Raw genomic sequence first — 22,992 nt, 5'->3', positions numbered from 1 at the left:
GGGCTGTAAATAGTGAGCTTGGCATTTAGGCTTTCATTTTGTTATTGTTCTGCCTGGTGTGTTGAATCTTTGCATTGTGATTTTCTGCTTTTCATGTCATAGAGCCTGTTGATATGCACACTGAACTTAACCTGTTAACCATATGAAGGACCTACATGGCACTGCTGTTGTTTGTTTGTGCTGATGTGTATAATACATAATACAGTGCAGCTGGAGACTCAGCGATTGACTGGGAACGGCTAATGTCTGCTTTTTACATTAAATCAACAACACATAAACACAAAGCCAACTGTGTGCTCCCTGTACGCAATAACAGCCAGCTCAGGGTGTGTGTGTGTGTGTGTGTGTGTGTGTGTGTGTGTGTGTGTGTGTGTGTGTGTGTTTGTGTTTGTGTTTGTGTTTGTGTGCGTGCGTGCGTGCGTGCGTGTGCACAGACTGATCCTACGGCACTGCACCACTGACTGCTATTGGAAACTATGTGTCCTAAGGCTCTGATCTATATATCACACAACCCCCTGTGCCTCTATTATATAACTTTCCAAAATAAAAACAAATGCCTCTTTATCCTTTTCATCCATTTTTCTTTGTTTTTGTCATTCTCTTTATTCCGCTTATCTCTTCCATTTACATTCACACACACACATGTTGACACAAACATAAATTTTTTTGTGTAACATACATTCTTATATTTTGAAAATACCATTTTGGAGCAGAGAATCAATAGGTGTTTTACAGCACCAAACACAATCAGATTATGGCTTATCACTACTGACTCTAATATTAGTTACTGCTCCCAACAGCCTGACTTCCTCTTGCTAGGTCATAACTCCACAGTGGAGTTCACCGCTGCTTCCCTCTGCTGTCACATCATTTCCAGGTTAATTGATTGATTGATGGATCAATTTGATAAACTGATTTGGAGGTTGCCACTATGGGACACGTGTGTGTGTGTGTCCACAAAGGATCTGTGATGTAGCCTGTTTTGGCCACTTGAGGGCATCTTAGTTGTCTATAGAGGGGGAAAAAAATTGAGTGTTTTTATTTTCTTGTGAATCGCTTTAGCTGTAGTTTAGAGTCTTCCCTCAACAGCCGGTTTGTCTAAGTGCAGAGAAAGATGCAGAACAAAATAGAGCAGCCAAGACCAAGAGTCGGCATTACAGCCTGTTACTTTCCGAGAGGTCGACTCTATGTTTTATTCACTTTATCTTTCCACACCACGTGTTGAATTGAAGTTGATGGAGCTCAGTTTAGTGGGAGTTCTTTTGTTTTTCTGTGAATGTAGAAGCCAATAAAACATTAAATGTTTTAGAGAGAGAGGGGACCAAAAGGCTTTTGTAAAACTAGAAGGAAACGAATGTGTTCTCTGTGCAGAGCAGTTTGCCTCTCCTCAATCAACACTGTAATCCTGCAGCAATGTCCTGCTGAGCTCGGCACTGCCCTCTTGTGGCTGAATGGCAGCACAGCATTTCAACAACACTACTGTCATCTGTGTCACTGAACTCCAGTTAGTTCATACAACAGGCTGGAAAGAGTTAATGAACTTAGCCGTAAAGTTCAGTTTTAACATCAACCCAAAAAAGAAAAAATCCATTATTTTTCTCCTGGAGTAAAAACTTTCTTCCGATATGAGAAGTTTTCTAATAACAGAACATGAAAGAGATACAAAAAGACAGACAGTATAAAAAAGTCCAGAGTACACATATCTTTCTTTATCCATTCCATGGATTGAGATAGACACTAACCTTTTCCCCCCATGTGTGTTTGTGTTAGTTTAGTCGTGCTTTTGTAGTTTTGATGTTTCTCACGCTGCTCATCACTGCTGATACAGGGCATCACTGTCTCTTCTCCCTTAAGTGCCTCTCATCACGTTTCACATCTGGCATCAAGCATAAGTCCTTCTTAAAGATACAAGTGATCAGCATTGCCCCCTCCATCAGTTATCCTACCTTATAGTGGGCCCTGTAAACGCAAAATGGCCCAGTCGCACACTATTTTTTGTTGTCATTGTTGTAAAGCCAGTTGATTTTTGCTGTTCACACTGGCTGTGAACCAAATGTTGCAAGAAAAGCAAATGAGTAAGATGAGGATGTGTCTCTCAGCTGGTGAACAATTTTCCACTGGGTGCTTTTGAAGTATGTGCGTGCGTGAAGTGCGTGCGTGCGTGTGTGGGTGTGTGTTACAGCAAAATAGCAGGTGTGAAACGAATTAAAATCTAGTGCTAAATAAAATAAATTGAAATGCAAAAAAAAAAAAAGTGTTACTCCCATCCTGTAAATCCTGAAACTGAGTTTTAAATGGATAAGGATAACATATGACACTAAGTAGTGGGTTGTTGTTCTGTAATTAATGTGGCGTTAAGTTAATCTTGTGCGTAAGCTTTACCTCAAGGATCGCAGACCTCCCTGGATCCCTTAAGTGGATTGAGGGAGTCGAGACGTATTGATGCATTCAGAACTGTGCTAACATTTGATCTGTGACGGCGTTAATGGACATCATAAGTGTGCGAGAGTGTGGTAATGTCTGCCCATTAATAACTGCTGCCATACTGGAGCAAGTAGCCCCTGTCACTGCGTTCCTCCTCTTCCCGTCACCTCAGTTAGCTTGCAGTCGAACACTCACACACGCATGGACAATATGTCTGTGGAGACGCCATTTGTTCTTTTTTGATTCTTAGTTTATTTCCAGGGCTAAGTGGGTCATAGTGGCCAAAGTCTAGCCCCAGCTAATGAAGACAAGCATCATAACTTTGACCATTACAGACATCGTTAGTCTTTCATTGTCTCTCGGGGAAAAGTTTATTGCTCTTCCCAGTCAGAGATGGCCGAGGTCCCATTCACACACTGTCTCCGTGGAGATCTATGGCGCATATCGTATGAACACACCCTAATAGACCTCTGTGAAGGACACACTACAATGGGAGTTATATGAAGCACATTTATTAGACACAAAATTTCATGGAGCTGTAATTTCTTATGGTTACAGCCATGATCCTTTCATTAGCCAGATGACCTCTGCCACGTTGTAATAAAGACGGTTTATAATTCTTAGAAAATAGCATGTTTACCTTGTCGCATTTTTTTTTTCCCAGCACACTACCGCCTGGAACTGCTAACGTACAGAATGTTGGAACATTTTGCTGTTTAAAGTTGCTTTGAACTTAAAACCGTGTGGTGGTGGTATTGTTGACTTCGGATTTGGAGCTCACACTCAATCAACTCATTCTATCAAAGCTCAAAACTACAATCAGGACATTTCCCCTGAATCAGATGATCATTCATGTTTATGTGCACACACATACAATATATGCACTGCATGTGCATGTTCTTTGTTAGCTTCATGCGTCACTGAGAAATAATAGCTAAGCTTAGCTAAAATAATATATTTTGATTATGTTAAATCCGACACAATTAGGAAATAAAGGATTAAGTGCAGAGATTTATAGAGGTGATGTGGTTAAACGCAACTTTGGCCACAAATTGGGTGATAAGATTGCAACCACTGTCACCACTGTATTATAAACAGTTAGCTTAGCATAGCTTAGCATAAGGTTTGGAAATGTATAGGAATAGCTCTCCTGTTGAAGGGTCTTTAAACCTACAAAAACACAACAGAAAAAATGTCATCATGCACTCTTACTGGGGTTATATATGAGGCTGTTTCATGGCTGGCAGCCTTCTGAAGGTTACTGGCCCAGAACATAACACCATGTAATTATGTACTACACAGATATATCATTGCTATCGTGTTTTCCTTCAAGGTCTGAAATTCAACCGTTATTTCTTCATTATGTTTGGACTCTATTTAAAGATTAGGATTACTGTGTGTGTTCGGGCTTGCAAATCTAAGAATGGATTTTCTCCCAAACATCCTTCTCATGTGGCCTCGTCGAAGCTGTCCTCCTCTTTCGTGCTGTTCGATGTGTGCTTGTTCTGTGGACCTGCTGGTGTATATGGGTTTTTATAGTGCGTGGTAATTTTTCTGTGGTGTATAAGAGCTGTCTGTAACGGTGAGGCCACAAGAGGTAGGCAGACACTCTGATAGAGCTGTTGGCTTCTTACGCCTGCATTCACATCAGGTATCATCTCGGGACGGCAGCTTGACAGGGAGCCAGATTGGAAGAAAAGGCACTGACCACACCTGAAGGTCACTGGCTGTTCCATTTATGCATGTGAAGATAGAAGAAATACAGAAAAGTAACTTTGCTCAGCAGGCATGTTTTCTGCAAATGTACGATTTTTCTTTTGCTGGATTCTGATTCCAAGATAGTGTTGTGGATTTCTTTTTTGCATTCAGGGAGGCATTTACTGGCCTGATTTTCTCCATATCGCTTGGCCTGACCTGACATCACCCTCATTACCATCCTGGTAAGCCCTTCGGCACTAACATGCACAGAGGTCCTTCACCTGAATCAGAAAATGATTCACATTAATGTGCACACCTATGCACTCTATGCATTACCAAGTGGGCAAACACATTGTCTGTTTGTTACTTACACACCTATGCACCAAGCAATCAAGCAAACGACAACGTGTGCACACTAACACACACACACACACACACATGCATGATGTCAGCCCCCAGCAACAGAAGCAGGACTTTCCAGAGGGTTGTGGACTAATTGATATTCTCCCACACTGCCCAGGGCTTCTCCAAGAACCTCACTCTGCAGTGCTGCTGACAAGGCACATTCCATCACTGCTGCAGACTTAAAATAGGATCAAAGGATGGAGCTGTGTGTGTGTGTGTGTGTGTACAGATGGAAAGAAAGAATGAGAGAGAGAGAGAACAGAGAGGGTGTGTGTGACCAGCATGTTGACTCCACATTGCATTATGTCAGTGTTCTGCCTCCGCGTGTCTTGCTTTTGGTTTTTTCCATCTTAGTTTGCATCTCTACTTTTATATATTTTTGTACTCAACTGTTTTCCTTTGACACCACTTTTGTGTGTTACTTTAAAAGTAAAAAACACAAGAGTGGTGTGTGTCTGTGAAAAGCCCTCAGCCACACATTTATTCATTTCACCAACTGGCCTCTTCAGGTTGCGGTTTTAGTACCTGAACATGGCAGTGCCGTTTCACATCTCCTCTGTGAGGTCCTGAGCTCTGGAGCTCTCGGCACAACAGGTCAATAAGCCAATCAGAAGACAAGCTCTGAACCTCTCTTCTGATTGGCTGACTGTCGAGTGATTTGAGTAAGAATATAGCAAATATCACTCAGAGAAACCAAATCTTGCGAGGTTGAGTCCAGGTTCAGGTTGGCAGCTTAGACTGAGCTATTTGTGAGTGGAGCTCACAGTGTGAAGCCACTGTGTTTCATTAATGTCTCTGTCGGCAGCCCCCACACCTCAGGCCCTGTGTAATATCATCCCACAGGGAGGGGCAGCACTCCATCACACTCGCAACAGCGAGACATATTGTAATATGGCTATACATATTCTCCCGTGGCACATTTAGTACACCTAGCAGCATTTATGGGATGTACATTTAAATGATTTTACAACGCGCTGCATGAGATGATGAACCAGCTATTTAAAGCAGAGACTTAATGTGTCGGCTCCCTCGCCACTCGTTTGGAACTAAATCTCCCCAGGGGTTGTTTTCTAACCCTTTGAAATGTATTATTCATTGACAGGGTTGCATGGGTCTTCCTGGTGGCAATAAAGCAGCACTTAAAGATTGCCTCTCTTTTGATCACTCCAGGAAGCTCATTCAAACGTCCATCCATTCACTTGCAAGTTGTCAGACTGCTGCAGGAAACAGCCGGAGGAAACCTTGGAAAATGAGCAGTGGCCCCAAGAAAGAGACGCTAGGCCTTCATGACGCACTGGTGGCTCCTGCAATCCTTAAGTTAATGATTATTTAGCACAATCAGTTACTACTTCATTAGGTACTCCTGCACAGTCCAATGTGACTGCTAATAATGTTCATTTTTGCATGTCGATTAAATGACCTGTTTCAGCAGTGAGGTAATCTTGCTGTTGTTGTTCTCGGCTGAATTATAATGAAGTCTTTCTGGCACGATGCAGCAGTCGTATTAGTAATAAATAACAAAAAATGGTACAGGTAGAATTCATGGCAGAGCTGTTATTGAATTAAATTAGACCGCCCATGTAAGTACTGAGTGGCTCTGTACAATGAACCCCATAAATCCACTGTTTGTTTATGGGATGTCTTTTAGCTGCTGTCAGTCGTGGTGGTATTTAGTTTTGATTGTACATTAGAATAGCAGGTATATATATATTTCTAAATCTTACACCCCCCTAATTGTTCTCTCTGTCACTAAGCTCCTGCACTCCTCAATCGTGACCACTTTACCAAAGCTCTCCATTTTCATTCCCCTTTAAAACACTTGATGTACAGTCATACGTCTTAGCTCTCCGATGAGATGGAACTATTAGACCCATACACATGCTCCAGCCTCTCTAAGCTTCTGTAGCTCCAGTTGATGGACTCGTGATATTCAGCGATTACATGGCTAAAGCAGTGGGGGCAGCAAGAGAAAGACAAGGGAGAGAAGGAGAAATTACATAAATCCTAAGCTAAGCAAAGTCATTACTCATCTCAAATTAAATAAATTCTCAGTCATTGATGATGAACTGTAATGTGATTCCAGCAAGTGAAGCTTCTTTTATTTCACTGGGCTTGAAAAGTGCTGAGTCTCACTGACTGCTTTTCCTATCAGGATGGGTGATAAAAGAACATGGCCTGGAGGCAAAGTAATAGCAATAATCAAATAGGCTGTTTATCTCAGTTCCATTGGGTGACATTTGCAGTGCCTATGCAGCCGGTCATCTAACTAACAATAATGTAATTTCCTCAGAGGAGATTTGATTAAAATGTTCTGACCTGATGAGGCTCTGGCTTCATAAGTCCTCATCAAAAGCTTTCAACAAATGGTTGGCTCATTTTGGTTCCCAGGTTTTTCATACAATAAATGATGTGCATGATATTATATAGTTTCTGATATCTTGTATCAAGAATATATTGATACCCGGCGAGCATGAGCTGAAATGCACACTTTTCCCATGTATCTTCATGCAACTGCCTAGTTTATTCCAAATGACGTCCTAAGGCAACAGTTAGTCCTGTTTCATTTGCAGCCGGTCTCAGACGAAATGTCGAAGTGTGTTCTTTTAATTACCTTTCTCTGCGACCCCAACTTGAGGAATGAATGAAGTGCTCAAAGTGATGGGGAACAAATGAATGTGAACAGCGTTGGGGAAAGTGTCAGTTCACCGTAACCATGTTAGATCCTTTTAGGGGCAGTATAAATTGGGGCATTAGAAGTCACAGGAAAAAGGTCTTGGCTTAGAGCGCTTTGGAATGGCCACTGCCATGGACCCTCATACGTTCACATGCAGGAGGAAAAAAAATGTAGGTATGTGCACCTCTTGTTTTGCCTGAAATGAATATTTCACAGGATTGACTGTGCTTTTTGACATCCTATGTCATACTTAGCGTTTTCCTGGATTAGGCTTGTGGATGAATTTTCCTTCACCAGTGTATGCGATTGCATGAGGATTTAGCTTGTGCGTGTCTAATTTATGTGCAGACAGCTTGTGTAACTGTCCATGCGTTCAACCTTTTTGTTGTGTGAATGAAAAAAGTTCAAATCCTCCTCCTTTGATGTTGTTCTTAAATTGGTGAATACTCATATTCGTCAAGCACAAGAATACTTATCCATGTCCCGGCTGAAAACAAAGACGATCACATTGCACTGCATATGATTTCAAAACCTTCATCCCCTGCCAGGCAGTTGTAAAGGGATCCTTGCCAAATAAATAAATTTTGCGCCGTGGCTCTCTTTTGCACTGTGTCACATATCTTTAAGCCTGAAGACAAATTCTTATTTAAAACTGTTTGAGTTATTCTGGGATGGCTGTTACAGTATCATCATCCATCATCCAGCACACATTTGTGTTAAACAAATCAGGGGGGGAAAGCAATTCTAATATTCTGTTTGCCAAGCTTGTAAGATAATTTCCCATCATCCTTTAGTTTTGGGTGTATTCAAGCAATGCAAACCTGCGCGGGGTGGGTTATCTGTGGGAGCTGAAGAGAAGCAGCCCCCACCCCTCTGTGTGCCGCTGTGCACGTCGCTGTGGGCGAGGGACCATTGTTGAGCTGACAGTGTCCGCTGCTGGCTGCAGAGTAAACTGCACTCCCTCCCGACAGCAACATAAACTCCATGTTCCCCCACATCTGAGTCCGGCTGACGAGAGAGAGAGAGCGACGGCGGTGCACATACCTGATGTTTACATGAAGAGTCATAGTTAGAACAAATCCGTCACTGAGTGTTCTTTCAGTCAATCCATCGCTCTCCTGGTTTTAAATGACACCGGTTGTCAGACTGCTGAATGGCGACGGGTGAACTATGATATCGGTATATATCACTCTGTGCCCGTGAATCAGTGCGGCTGGATACCAACAGGTGTTCCCGGCGTGCAGAGAATCAGTGAGGCCAACGGAAGCGGCGGCTTCGCTCCCCTTTGAGCCCGAATGTTTAATTACAGCCACAAACAGCAGATGGCTCTCTTGAGTTTTAATTTCTGCGCTTGTGATTGAGACTTACATGAAATGAAGCCCGGCGCTCAGGGGTGTTTATTTTGTTAAACATCAAGATCCAGAGTCTGAATTGGCCAGTGTGGCGTGGAGGTGGAGGTGGAGGTGGAGGTGGCTTAATAAAAACAGCATACTGGCTGGTTGTGCTACACACATTGTGGGTGGAGATGATGGTGTTGATGGAGCTGAGGTTGGAACTTAAAGTGGAGCTGGCTGATGGTGTTGATGGAGCTGAAGGTGGAGCTGATGTTTTTGATGGTGTTGATGGAGCTGAATGTGGAGCTGATGGTGTTGATGATGTTGATGGAGCTGATGGTGTTGATGGAGCTGATGGTGTTGATGGTGTTGATGGAGCTGAAGTTGGAGCTGATGGTGTTGATGGTGCTGATGGAGCTGATGGTGTTGATGGTGCTGATGGAGCTGAAGGTGTTGATGGTGTTGATGGAGCTGAAGTTGGAGCTGAAGTTGGAGCTGATGGTGTTGATGGTGTTGATGGAGCTGATGGTGTTGATGGTGTTGATGGAGCTGATGGTGTTGATGGTGCTGATGGAGCTGAAGGTGTTGATGGTGTTGATGGAGCTGAAGTTGGAGCTGATGGTGTTGATGGTGTTGATGGAGCTGAAGTTGGAGCTGATGGTGTTGATGGATCTGAAGTTGGAGCTGATGGTGTTGATGGTGTTGATGGAGCTGAAGTTGGAGCTGATGGTGTTGATGTCGCTGATGGAGCTGATGGTGTTGATGGAGCTGAAGTTGGAGCTGATGGTGTTGATGGTGTTGATGTCGCTGATGGAGCTGATGGTGTTGATGGAGCTGAAGTTGGAGCTGATGGTGTTGATGTCGCTGATGGAGCTGATGGTGTTGATGGAGCTGAAGTTGGAGCTGATGGTGTTGATGGTGTTGATGGAGCTGAAGTTGGAGCTGATGGTGTTGATGGTGTTGATGGAGCTGAAGTTGGAGCTGATGGTGTTGATGGATCTGAAGTTGGAGCTGATGGTGTTGATGGTGTTGATGGAGCTGAAGTTGGAGCTGATGGTGTTGATGTCGCTGATGGAGCTGATGGTGTTGATGGTGTTGATGGAGCTGAAGTTGGAGCTGATGGTGTTGATGGAGCTGAAGTTGGAGCTGATGGTGTTGATGGTGTTGATGGAGCTGAAGTTGGAGCTGATGGTGTTGATGGTGTTGATGGATTTCCGGCCGGAGGGAAACATTCCCTGTCGTCATTAGTCTGGCGCTGTCCGTGGTGCTGAAAGCGCGCAGGGCTCCTGACTAATGAAGGCCTTCCAGCTGCAGCTGCTGGCTGTTTCGTCCTGAGAGACACAACATGAGGCGTTTTTGTTTCTGTTTATCATCATTAGGTTTGACTCTGATGGGAGATTGAAGCCATTCTGTCAGCTCAGCTTCACATTTGACTGTGATTCTGTCTTTATGTAACCGTATGCTACGGAGAGCACACCGAGGATGGCAAAGAATTAAAGATACATTTAAATGGGAGGATCCACACCTTCAAGGGGTGGGGGGGTGGGGGGTGGTGTCCCTCCCTCCCTCAGGCGTGTACCAACTAGTGGTTAGGTACTTGTTGATGGAGAGGATATGTTGATGTGGGGTATCTGTCTGGGAGGGAAAACACACACACACACACACACACAGTCTTGTTGACCACCACTTCCTGTCGGGTTTTTCTCTTGTTGAGCGTGGGAAAATAAATGATGGCGTGCCACCCTTTACGCACCAATCGGCACACAGCAGATAAATATATGAAAACCCGCCGGGGTCGAACTGTGAGCTGATCGCCGGAGGGGTTGAAGTTTGTGTATTTGTATGCAGCTTGCCACACAATGCAGACGTCATCTCCACAGGACTCAAATAAGCTTTGTCTGTGTGTGTGTGTGTGTGTGTGTGTGTGTGTGTGTGTGTGTGTTTTCTCTCCCAGCCTCCCATCGCGCCCACCCGCCTGTGTTGTGGTTGTGAAATATCGAGAGGAAAATATGTTTTGAGAACATCATTCGGCGGATCGGCGGGTAGTTGGAGCGCAACTTTGCATGAATTCATCCAGCGGCATCAAATTTAACTACACGGTTGCGTATTTTCTTTGCACGCCCCTCCAAAAGAGGAAGAAGAAGAAGAAGAAGAAAAAAGACGTGTGGCTGTTGATCAGTCATCGCGGGTTCCCTGTCGCGGATTTTCTTCCCGCAAACTTGGGGAGTTCGCTTCGGCCGGGTCGCTCTGCCTTCACTCGGGGTGGTGGTGGTCTTCGTTGGAAAGGAGGCTCCCGTGTTTCCTTGCTTGATTGCTGGCGGCTCACATGCACATGCGCCCCCCCCCCCCCCCCCCCACACACACACACACCATTACCCCCCCCCACATCCCCAACAACAGCGACTCTAACGATCAGAGCACCCCTCGTCTGGCTGGAGGAGGAGGAGGAGAGAGCGGAGGGCGAAAAGGAGGAAAGAGTGGGTGAATGTGCTGTGAGGAAGCTGCAGCTGGACATTTAAGGAGGCGATGCCACTGAACATGTCACAGACAATGAGCAAAAACATCACTTTGCAGGTATGAATAACGCTCTGAATGCTCCGTCCGCGTGAGTTTGGCTTAGCTCTCCCATCAGGACTATGGTCATTGATGCATGTGTGGAATTACGCATGAACTGATCTCATTTTTTTTTTTTTTTTTTCGTTTTTTCCCCCCCCCCCATCATGTCCAAGAATTTTTCGAGTGACGGTGACAGCTCTTTTCATATCACAGTTATCATGTAGTGCCTGGACAGAAAAGAAAGCCAGCTCCTTTCATACATAATATATATCAATTTGACATTTGACATCACGGAACGGATCACTCGGCCGCCACCATGGGACTGTGACCCGGGCTGCGAGCTTCCGAGAGGTGGCCGTTTGTGCAGTCTGTGCTCCTGTGTGCGGACTGGACCTGAGCAGTTGTGACATTTTGAGCCATGGCCGCTGCTATCGCGAGTGGGCTGATCAGACAGAAGAGACAGGCACGGGAGCAGCATTTAGACCGGCCCTCCACCAACCGACGGAGAAAGAGCCCCAACAAGAACAAGGGGCTCTGCAATGGCAACCTGGTCGACATCTTCTCTAAAGTGCGCATCTTCGGCCTCAGGAAGCGGAGACTACGGAGACAAGGTCTGGGAACTTTGGTGTACAAGGTTGTCTTCTTTGTAGGCGTAGAGAGTTGTGCATTCATTGTAAACGTGCATACATACAGTCACTGGTTGATCATTTAAGTGGGCCTTTAACTGTCAGAAATACATTTCTGTATTCTTTATTACTGAAGACATGGTGGTGCCAAATCGCATCTCTGTGCGTAAAAAGTTAAATTGAGAGGGACGAATGCCATCTGTTATTATTTATTTCTCTAAGTTAATGCATTATTTATTTATCTATGTAATAATAATAAGGATGATAAACCTGCCAGATTTACATGCACCCTGTGTACCTGACAGGCTCCTGACTAGTTGTCACAAATGGTTTACCGAGCTGTCACCACCCCCCAACGCCACCTGATCGTTATGAAGCATACACACTGCTGGAGTGTTCACTATAGAAGCACATCACAGGTGCCAGAAATAAAACTAATTTAAATGCAAGCAAAAAGGTCAATATCTCCCACGGAATGGAGGTTACGCCTTTCAAACATAATCTTTTCTCGTGAATCTGTGTGGCCGATGGGCCCCTCAGAGGTCCAGCTGAAATTCCTTTCACTTTTCCAAATGTCACGAGCAAGTTCTTTAATTTTTCTTTTCCAGATTTTTGTGCAAATGTTGTAATTGGGGACTGCAACAATGATTCTTCATGCAAAACACGAGGAAGGATAATTGGTTTAGGAAACAGATTACCTGAATTATTTCCCCCCTGTTAGTGAATGATGGAGGTGGTTGTCTGCTCTCCTCTGAATCATCAGGTATCAAACCTGTTGCAGCAGGGCGGCTGGAACTGAATAAAAACCCTTGGCGTGCCTACTTTTACGGAAATTTGAAATGACAAACATAATTTGTCTTTTAAGAAAGAACCTAAGTAATATTTTTCAAGCCTTTAATCTTGTTCACAAAGAGAGCCATTTTGATGACTGAGTCTTCTGCATCTTGTCTGTGTTTGCACTGAAGGTGAAAAACATGCTGAAATGTCCCCTTCACTGGCCCTCAGTGCTGACAAGGATTAAAATGGCTTTGATAAAACAGAGTCTATATGAAAGCACACAGAGGACACATCTGGAGACAGGTCAGAGTGCATCAGAATGGCAGGTTAAAATCAGCCATCCTCCAGGCTGCTGTTTCTGTGTGTGTGTGGCTTTTCCAATGCTTGTGTGTCTAATTGTCCTCCTCTGTCACCTCTGGATCGCCTCGTGGCATATATCTAGATTTTCATGTGATGGATCAGAGGTGTGTGCTGTGGATGTAAAAACACGTGATACAGCACAAGTAAATCTGGGAGCCAACCTGCGCTGGCAATCCTGAAAGGACTTTACATCACACCTGGAACGGCCATTTTACAGGAGAACTCAGGGGCTGCCTGAGCCTCAGAGTAATGATAATCCACAGTAATGGTGCCAGCACACCTGTCTGGAAGGTGAGACATGTTCCCCCTTAAATAAAAAAAAAAAAAAAAAAAAACCCAAAACATTTTAAGACCAAAGCAGCCTGGGTGTTTTGGCCTCCTTTTTGAAGCTCTAATCAGAGCAGAGACTCTGTTTTCTCTTGCTTTAATTTTACGTTATTTGCGATTAAAGGGCTAATGGGAGTTTACTTCATTAATTTCAGGCTCACATGAGAATTAGGAAAATCTTTACCAAGTAATATCAGACTACTTCACATACCATTATTTCTCTCCACACTTGGCTCACGCACTTTTCCTTCCTGTCTTCTCCCCCCTTCCCTGTTATTCACTGTATTATCGCACAAGCACGCAGTTAAGGAAGACTAATGACTTGTTTGGTGTGCTTAATGTTATATTGGAACCCAGAAGGACTTTTTTTGTTGTTGTTGTTTTTGTTTTGTTTTGGATCAAAGGTGTTGTGAAAACACGTAGACATCACTGTTATCTTCATCTACTGGGTGAGAGGGACATTGGGCTACTCAGTGAGAGGGCGAGGAGCAGCTTTCCAACCATCCACTCTATAATACATTGAAGTTACCTTCAGATTTCCACAGCAATCATTCAGAATCACTGTCGGCAGTGCAGGTGTCTAAAATGTACTCTTTGGCTCTCATTGATCTCACTGATCTTCTGAGGGAGGCTCCAGATTAGCTATTCTTATGGGCTGTATTGATTGACACTGTGAAAAGGAATGTACTGGGAGCACATTGTTTCCTCTTTAATCGTAAATCAGCCATACCTTTTGACGGCTGATGTGGAGCAAATGATCACGCTGAATTTATTTAAGGGATTTGATGAGCTGAGGTGAGCTGGGGGCCACGTGCAGTTTGGGCACAGCCATAATCTCCCTGCTCTGGCTCCAATTATCTCACTAGATCAGATCCACAGATCGTTAGATCGTGTTACATAGATCAGGCCATGAGATTAGCTTACATGATCTAAAAACCCAATTGGCACGAATGCTTTGCTTTCGTCGTGGCTGTTTATTCGACAGCACACAGCGGTGCGTCATTAGTCAGCTGTGAGGGCTATCTGCATCAGATGGGTTGTTGTTGAAACGGCAGAGATGTTGTTGATGCAATAGAAATGGGGAAGGGCTGTGAGTGCTGTAGTTTTTCCTTTGCTTGATCTGCTCTTCCATGGCAACAGAACCAACACAGGGGGGGCTTCTCTGTTTCAGGCTGGAAAAGCCCTTTTCCTATTCCATAAACATCCAAAGTGGGTCAAGTAGGGCAGGGCTGACAGGAGTCTACAAGTGCTGCTGCAGCTGTACCTGTGTGTGTGTGTGTGAGTTATTGTGTGTCCTCTGATTGCCTTGCACATACCAAGGTGCAGACAGAGAGAGGAGTGGCACCGCAGATAATAAGACAGGTATGGAATGAGTGAGTTTTAGGGCCGCTTAAAAAGAAGACGAGAGAAATCACAAACTTTGGGTGACAGATAATTTTATATGAGGACTTCTGTAGCAGAGCAACACGATTTGAGATCTTGCGCTTCTGGTGCTTGTTGTTTTCCAAGGAAACCCCCTGCTGCTGCCAAACCTCGGCTCCGTTTCCCTAGAAACAAAGAAGTGACATGTAGGAACATACAGTGCATCTGTTGTTAAACAAAAAAAAAAAAAAAAAAAAAAGGAAAACCAGTGCGAATGGGAAAGTCCAACCGCAGTGGAGGTTGGGTAATGCTCGGTGATAAGCAGTGCCCCTGTTTCACTGTGTATTGAAGGAGAATATTCAGGCTGGCAAAGAGTGAGAAAAGAACGATGAGTCAAAGACCCACTCAACTTCGGGGATCCCACAGAGACCGTTTCAAAGCAGTTCTGGATTTTAAAGCGTGCATGCACCGTATCAGGCTCTGTCTGGCTGAACTGAAAATGCTGTGTCATTCTAAAAACAGAGCCTTTCCCCTAAATCCCTCTGCGCTTTCTCTCTGCTCTTGCTCATCATATTTCTCTGCTTGTCATTCAGATTTTGTATATTTCCTCACTTGCTTGATATTTTGTAAATTATGCATCTCAAACGATTATAGGTCAGTAAGGAGAAGAATGAAAGTATTTGAGCTTTTATCAGCTGGCCCTCAGTAAATTTGACCTTCAGCATGAGTTGCCCACTTTGTAAGAATTACAAAACCCATCATGTCATAGTAATGTATGCACTAACATTCATGAATGTCTGATGTCTGTCAGTCATAAATAATGCCCCTGGTATTTAAGGATGTGCCTGAATTTCAGACACCCCTCACAACAGTATTATACATCAACTATCATGAATTATAAAGAGGAGCTTCACACATTTTTTCATGTTCATTTCATTCAGTTTTGATAAATGAGCTAAAATTCTTCACATTCTCATCTAACTCTGGCTGCAGCTCAGAGATGCTGAAGCTCCTAACTGGAGGGGAAATCCACACGTATGTGTGAGATGTACCTCGCTGGCTCGGCCCAGATGATTTATAGCACGACGAAGCAGGCAAGTTCACTTGTGCATGCGCACATATACACAAAGACGGAGCATTCGGCTAGCCAGTAACCAGTTTTCTGGTTTTAATTATTACAGAATGCCTCCCACTGATCTGCCTTTAAAATCAATGCCACTCCACCAGGTTGTGTAAATACTGCTGATCAAAGTCCTTAATTGATCACAGGTAAGCTGACTCTGTGTGTCCCCACAAGAATATGTGCTCAGGGGAATTGTGCGTTTATTAAGAATCCATATGAAAATGTGTTGGGAATCCTGTGTACATGTGCACGAGTGTGTGTCCCTACTTTCCCAACACTCAGCACTCACCCGTGGTCACACTGCAGTGAGTCTGGGTGTATTGTTGACTCTTTGGTGCCTGATTGCTGGATTCTTCTGTTTGTGTGTGAAAGCCTCAGTAATGATCGACTTAAGCCTCGTCCATTGTGATAGCCCACTGCTGTTTACAGAAGCAGTAACTGAAAGACGGAGTGAAAATGAAAGGAGGGAGGTTTAGAGTGATACACTAAAATAAGTTTTGTGTCTGAGCTGTGACTACGCTGCAACATGGATTAAGTTTTTAATGTATAAAGAACAAAGGGGCTGAAACAATCAATCAGTCAACTGATAGAAATTATTCCACAATTTAAGAATCACAAACTGACTGAATTGCCAACAAGTCATTCATCAAAAACAAAATGCCAAAAGTTTTTTGGTTCAAGCTTTCCTCGTGCAAAATTCACTCATATTTCTCCCTTTTCTACCAATTTTACTTTGGGTTTTGGACTTGTATTTGGCCAAGGCAAGATATTTGAAGAAATTCATGAACATTTCATTTTATAGACTAAACTATGGAAACATGTTTTCAGTATTAAATCAATAATGATGGTGATGGCTTTATTTAAAAAGAAAATCATCATTGCAAGTCAAAAATGAGGAAACACAGGTCAAAATCGTGAAATTCCATGGGACCTTTTTGTCATGATGTTTTTTCGTGCTTTTACAGGTGTTCATGTGTAAAAAAAGAAAGCGGAGTCACAGCTTCATTAACTGAACTTAGTGTGTGCCTGTATTTGGGTAAAGGACTGAGCACACTAACAGGATCTTTGCCCTGTTTGCACAGTAAAGAACCCACTTCTGTGTTGGAAGGCAATCCTCAGTAACCCTTCAGACATGAAACCCAGCAAACAGGGAAAGGATGATGTCTGCCCGGTGACATCTGTCCATGGCTGAGTGCCTTCAATAGTTCTGACTGTGCTGAGTATTATTGTAAAGCAGGGAGATACTGTCACTCCCCTGTCAGCCTGCTCACGGCGCAGCTGAGGCACTTCGACAGTCACATTCTTCTTCAGCCACCTTTTCATTGTTCTGGTGAGACAAGAAAGCAGCACTGCTGGATGACGTTATGGCTGTATTGTTCAAATACACCTGGAGAGAGGCTTTTTTTTTTCTTTCTTCTTCTTCTTTCTCTTTTCCTCTTTCTCAGGCGAGCAGTGGAAAGGTCTCTGTGCCATCACCCGACAGAGCCGTTTCAGAAGAGACCGCCTTGAGCAGTACACAGAGAAAAAAAAAAAAAAAACCTCCCCCTGCCCTCAGAAAGACCTCTTGAATTCTCTTCTGTGTTTGTGCGCTCTCTCTTTTTCCTCTTCCTCTCTTGCGCACACACACACACACACACACACACACACACGGTTGCATGGTTTAGGCTCAGGTGAAGTTGATTGTTCATCTCCCCAGGGCTTTCTTAGGAGGAAATCTGGTGTGAAAGCTGTCTCCACAATAAGACTTATGTTGATGGTATATGACCTCAGTGGTTGTCCATGCTCATGCTCAGACACACAGACACACACACACACACACACACACACACCCAAATGAGGAAATATTACTGCGTGGCTGAAGCACAAGCAGTATTTTTTTTTTTCAGAGACATCACAATGTGCAATCACAGGCAGACTTATTAAAATGTATCCTTTTCAGTTTCCAGCTCTTTTTACTCTTTTTTTACATTTTCACCTTCGCTCTTTTTCCTGCTGTTAGAAAACGTCACAAAACGCCAATTAAACTGCGACTTGAGCGGTTTGGCTCTCGTCGGCTTTGGAGCAGTTTAACGGCAGTAGTGATTTATTTACAGTAGCTATGTGGCTCATTCCCTCGTTGGGTCAGCCGGGCAGCGCAGAGCACAGACACTCACATCCTGCGCGCTCAGAACCCAGAGAGGGTGCTGTTGGGTTCATTATGGGAGTCAGGCAACTGCAGATTAATTCTGCTGGCTATAATTGGATGTCCTATCTCAGAGCATGGCAGGGCTTATGTGACCAGAAAGTTGGCTGTGGGATTTGCCTGTGAACGTACACAGAAATCAGAAATCAGGGAGTAAAATAGTTGAGCACAGCGTTTCGTGAAGTTCAAGCACGTGGTACATTACTTCATAATGTATTTGCTCCATTTAAGCATATAGTTCATTTCTCGATCCTTGCTGCAGCAGTCCTCATTACAAGCTTTATATCATTTTGATAATTGCTAATGCACCCTCCTGTTCTCTCTGTCTTTCTCTCCTGCAGATCCCCAGCTCAAGGGTATAGTGACCAGGTTATATTGCAGGCAGGGATACTACTTGCAAATGAATCCCGATGGCTCTCTTGATGGGACCAAGGATGACAGCAGTAATTCCTGTGAGTACCTCGAGAGTGTGAATAATGCAACTCAACAATTTCAAACTGTAAGAATTCAAAAACTAAAACATATGGTTTCAACAGAGGTTTTCTTTTCCCACACATACACAACATCCCGTGAAACCTTTCTCTCTTAGTCTAGATTGATTCATCGGGTGCAGGAACTGAACCTGGACTCTATAGTCAGCTTAACGTTTATAGTTCCCCTGATTTTTCACAGTTCAGAGCGAAAAATGCCTTCTTGAGTTCTGTCGTGTTATAGGATCACACAGACTTGTCCTCCTGACTGAGGGGGAAAGTGGACCAGGAAACAGTAGGGCTAACAGGGTGAAGAAGGTATTATTAGCTTGCTTTGCCACTGCTCCTCTAGTGCTTCAGGCTAGGTGGTTAATTTGATTCCTGTGCTTGGTGCTAACACTAGACTGACACTCCATGTTGTGTCACTTAGCTCCTGTCAGCAAGGAGAGGATGTGGCACATGTCAAATCTTATTGAAACTGTGGGATAACTGATAGTATGCACAAAGGATGTATCATAGCATCAGAGGACAAATCAAGTGTTAGCACGGATTTCCCTTTATTCAAATTGATATGCTTTAAATTGTCTAGAGGCCGCAAAGTATCCCTATTTGCCTTCCCCCAGACTGCAAACCTGCCAGTTCAGAGTACTTACAGGGTCATCACAGGCCATTATGTAACCTCCATACCGACACTCATTTAATGTCAAAGCCAGGCCATTTGTGTTGTTTCCCACCCATGTTAAGCAATAGCCATTAGCTACCAGGCCCAAGCAGTCTGCTATGACAACAAAAGAGCTTTTAAATCTGCCATGCACCAGTGGTGGCCCCAATTACAGCCACCTCTCTGGTAGCTCTAGGTGGCCCAGGCTATGCTAGGCTTGTCACGTTCACCAGCCATGCTGCAATTCATCTTCAGAGATTACCTAAATGCAACAGCTTGCAATTGTATTATCTATGCTTTGTGAAGCGTTAATGATAGGCAGCTTGCGCTTGGATGATGAATTACATGTGAGTTTTTTTTTCCCAATGCATTGAATGTTCACTTAATGGCTCGGTCTGTCTGTGGTAATAATGTTTGGGAATATTTTTATGCATGTGTGTGTTTCTTTGCCTGTCGTTTGTTTCAGCTTTGTTCAACCTTATTCCTGTGGGCCTCAGAGTTGTCGCCATTCAGTCCGTGAAGACAGGTTTATACATCGCCATGAACGGGGAAGGCCATCTGTACACATCAGTAAGAACTCTATTCTACTATAAAAATGTCAGATACAGATGTGCAGGGATTCAGGAGCAGGTTAACACAAATACTGATCAGTTTTTATGACAAGCAAGCCACTATCCTTGAACATGTCTGGGATAATTGACTTCACAACAGGGTAATAGCATTCAAGAGATCCCATTAAGTGCAAATTCCTGCGTATAGATTTCTATTGTTCAGGTTAAATGTTTTCATTTTATAAAAGAAGAGCAACAAAAACAACACACACTTTATATGATTCAGACAGAACACACATTTATCTCTCTCCCATACAGACTCAGATCTTACAAGCTATCAATCATTTGGTGTGTTAGTCAGTAAAAATGAATGAGATATGTGCTGTTAGTATGAGCATGGTGTGATGTGATGACAGTGTTTTATCAGAATAAAAAAACTGGAGCTTGAAGTAGAAACCCAGAGCTTTTTTTTCTTATTTGGACATCAAAAGATTTGAAGCCATTTGTTCTGACTACAGTGTGTAGTCAGCCGCTTTTATTGACCACCGCTCTTCAAAATAAACTCCTGTAGGCTTCTGCAGGCCAGACTACCAACAGGCCATAAGACCTCCCTCTGAGCAGATAGCGCCTCCAGTCTCACTCCTCCTCCACTCTCTGTCCTCTCCCATTCATTCATATCAATCAGCGGGAAGAACACTGGGGAGTAGCGCTCCCCTCTCAGACAGGAGTATCCATCAGAATCACTGTCTCCTCTTCCCTCAGCCGGCCGCATGTTCCTACTTCTCAGAGAGCGGAGCAGGAATTGCCATTGTATTCCTCATTCATGACCTCAGAGGTTTAGAGGACCCGCTTCTCTTACTGTACGGTGCACCAATGTTCCCGTGGAATTGTCTCCCACTTAATCACTGCCTGACTTAAGCCATGCAATTGAATTCAGTTGAGGAGGATTGACCTAGAATCCTATGGATTGTGTTAAGGAATTGCATTGTGGGGGATTATGAATTTATATATTCTATTTGAACGATATTCTGCATAACACACACACACACACACACACACACACACACACCAGAAGACACAATTATACAAATGGTTGATTGCAGACACACATACTATTGTGAAAGTGTAGCACTTCAGAATATTCAGATGCTTTTCAAAGGCAGTTAACCTTCACACACACTGTAGTCTGCACAAGCTTTTTATTTAGTAATTGAACTCATGCTCATCCATTAAAAACATTTCACTCTCTTTTGCATCGGGTGACCTCTGTGTCTGGGGCAAAAAAAAAAAAAAAAGCAGGCAGTGATTGTCTGGTGTTTTTGACACCTGCGAGTTCATCACCAGTGATTTGGCGTCTGTGCAGTCAGCTCCTGAACACTTCTGTGAAAACCTGCGGGGAAGTGTTGATTGTCAGACTCGCCCTACAGCTGGTAGATGCTGCCAATCGGGGATTCAGATGACGTTACGTCCGTCCTTTATCATCAACTTTTATCTCTCTCTGTTTAGTCCATGAAGAAGCGCTGTGCCGTGGGTTGTCGCTGAGCCTTGTCGGAGCACTGTGTTCTTTCAGCAGTTTGCCTTGCTCCTCTCTTCACACAGCAGGCCTGCTCCATATTTCTGTGCTAATGGAGGTTTTGATCAGACCTCAACTACCCAGCCACCCACTCAATGGTCTGTTTTTGCTCTTTAGTGTGTGAATTATTCCGATAATGGCATCCTTATAAGACGTTCTCCATCTTCTCCTGCCTCTTTTGTTCTCTGCGTATCTAAGGTACAAACACACCTTCCATTATCGCTCTGTTCCTTCACAAGTTAGGACATGACAGCCGACCTTTTTTTTTTTTTACTCATTACGGGTATGTGATTATAGCGTGCTCATATATTCGCACTTTATTTTGAAGGTTAAATTGATGCTGGGAAATTCTGTGGAGAAAAATAAAACAATCAGATTTTTTTCTTCTGGATAAATTATTCTTTTTCAACATTTTGTTGTGTTCCTGTAGCCAGCTCATTCTTATTAATCAGAATTTACTCGGTCAGTTGTGTCCTTTCACAATATTAAATACATCACGGAGGCTTTTACTGCGATGGCGTACGTTAATAATGAGTGACACTCAATTTTTTTAACAGATGAGGTGAATCAAAGGAGAGTCCCACTCTTTCAGAAAATAGACAGAAAGCCTATTCAAGGCCTCGGGTAGTGCATCATATTCTTTTGTGTGAGGCACCCAAGGCGCAGCATGCAGCTCAAATGACAGAGATAGCATCAAAGTGACTGTGCAGCCTGGCACAAAGGACACACCATGGAATAAAAGAGAGTTCAATCATCTCGCCCCTTTTCAATCTGCCCCTTTTGTATCTGAGCCAATAAACTCCCAGCTAATTTCTCCTCCAGGCTGGTCCTGGGATCAGGCGCTTCTTCTGAAATGTTCTAAGAAAGAAGGATTTCTCCCAATTTGTCGAGGAAGCACAACTTATGATACAACTCTCCAGATAACTGCGATAGAACTTCTTCCTCAAAGATAAGGCTATTTCAAACGCCAAACTCGAAGATTCTCGAGTGATGATAATATGAAATTCCTTAAAAGCAAACAAGGAAGTGTTCAATTGTATAATTTTGCTGCACATGATGCCAGAGAGTGCAACGCTCGTGCGCTGATCTTGTTGTTTTTCAGTGCCTCTTATATAGTCAGCTGCCACTTCTCAAGTGGAAAAGGTTGGACATTTCATGCTTGGCTGGTTTTCTTTTGAACTTGTTCCCCATTCCCTCACTTCTCTGGCATCTCTTTATCAGGAGCCTGCACTTGTTAGTTCTACCTTTCATGATTGTCAAATCGACTTGCCACGTCACTTGAGTGGCCCTTTTTTAGAAATGAAATCCTTGAGAGGACCAATCTGGAGCATTGCAGTGGCTTTAGCTTCACTTGTTAGAGGCCGAATCATCAGTGGTATGAAGAAGACTGAGGGCATCTGTTTCCTGTTATGCTCAATTCAGGATGCACGGAAACGCAAAGGAGCTCGACGTGAAGCCTCCTTCAGTCTGCGTCAGTATTAAAATGAAATTACCGGGCCAAAATATGTGGGGAAGAATAGACAGGACGCTAAGACGCCAGTGGTTGGACTGTTTGATATTTTCCCTTCCAACGTTCTTATTAGTCTAGCCCAGTTTTCTCAAATGTTCTTAGGGACACCCTCGATGCTCTTTGGTCCCTCGGACTTGTGGGGTTTCACTGGTGAGTTCAGTTCCCCCTGATATTAAAATTACCGTTTAGTATGAGATTACTGAATACCAGGACATTTTAAAAAAGGATTGTTTTTAGATGTGTGCACATAGCAGTTTATCTACTACGACTGCAACTGAAGATTGTTGTTATCATTGATTAATCTGCTCATTATTCTCTCAATCCATTTATTTATTTTGTCCATAAAATGTCAATATCAAAATAACAAAGACGCTGGTTT

At 43.5% G+C, this 22,992-nt stretch overlaps 1 protein-coding gene across 5 annotated transcripts in view; it reads left to right on the top strand.

Moving 5' to 3' along the window:
* The window catches only part of fgf14 (fibroblast growth factor 14), an 85,108-nt gene that overhangs the window by 41,689 nt on the left and 20,427 nt on the right, over positions 1-22,992 (top strand). For 2 of the 5 annotated variants that reach the window (XM_029530457.1, XM_029530460.1), the window contains exons 2-3: positions 18,190-18,300; positions 19,446-19,549. In XM_029530457.1, the coding sequence (XP_029386317.1) occupies positions 18,190-18,300; positions 19,446-19,549 (215 nt within the window). Of the gene's footprint in view, positions 1-11,509; positions 11,703-13,035; positions 13,146-18,189; positions 18,301-19,445; positions 19,550-22,992 lie in introns of those variants that run through there. The other 3 variants (XM_029530458.1, XM_029530461.1, XM_029530459.1) reach the window with 3 other exon arrangements.

The sequence above is a fragment of the Echeneis naucrates genome, chromosome 21 (genome assembly GCF_900963305.1).
Source record: "Echeneis naucrates chromosome 21, fEcheNa1.1, whole genome shotgun sequence".
Classification (NCBI taxonomy): Eukaryota; Metazoa; Chordata; class Actinopteri; order Carangiformes; family Echeneidae; genus Echeneis; species Echeneis naucrates.
This window is presented reverse-complemented; position numbering and strand designations above follow the sequence as displayed.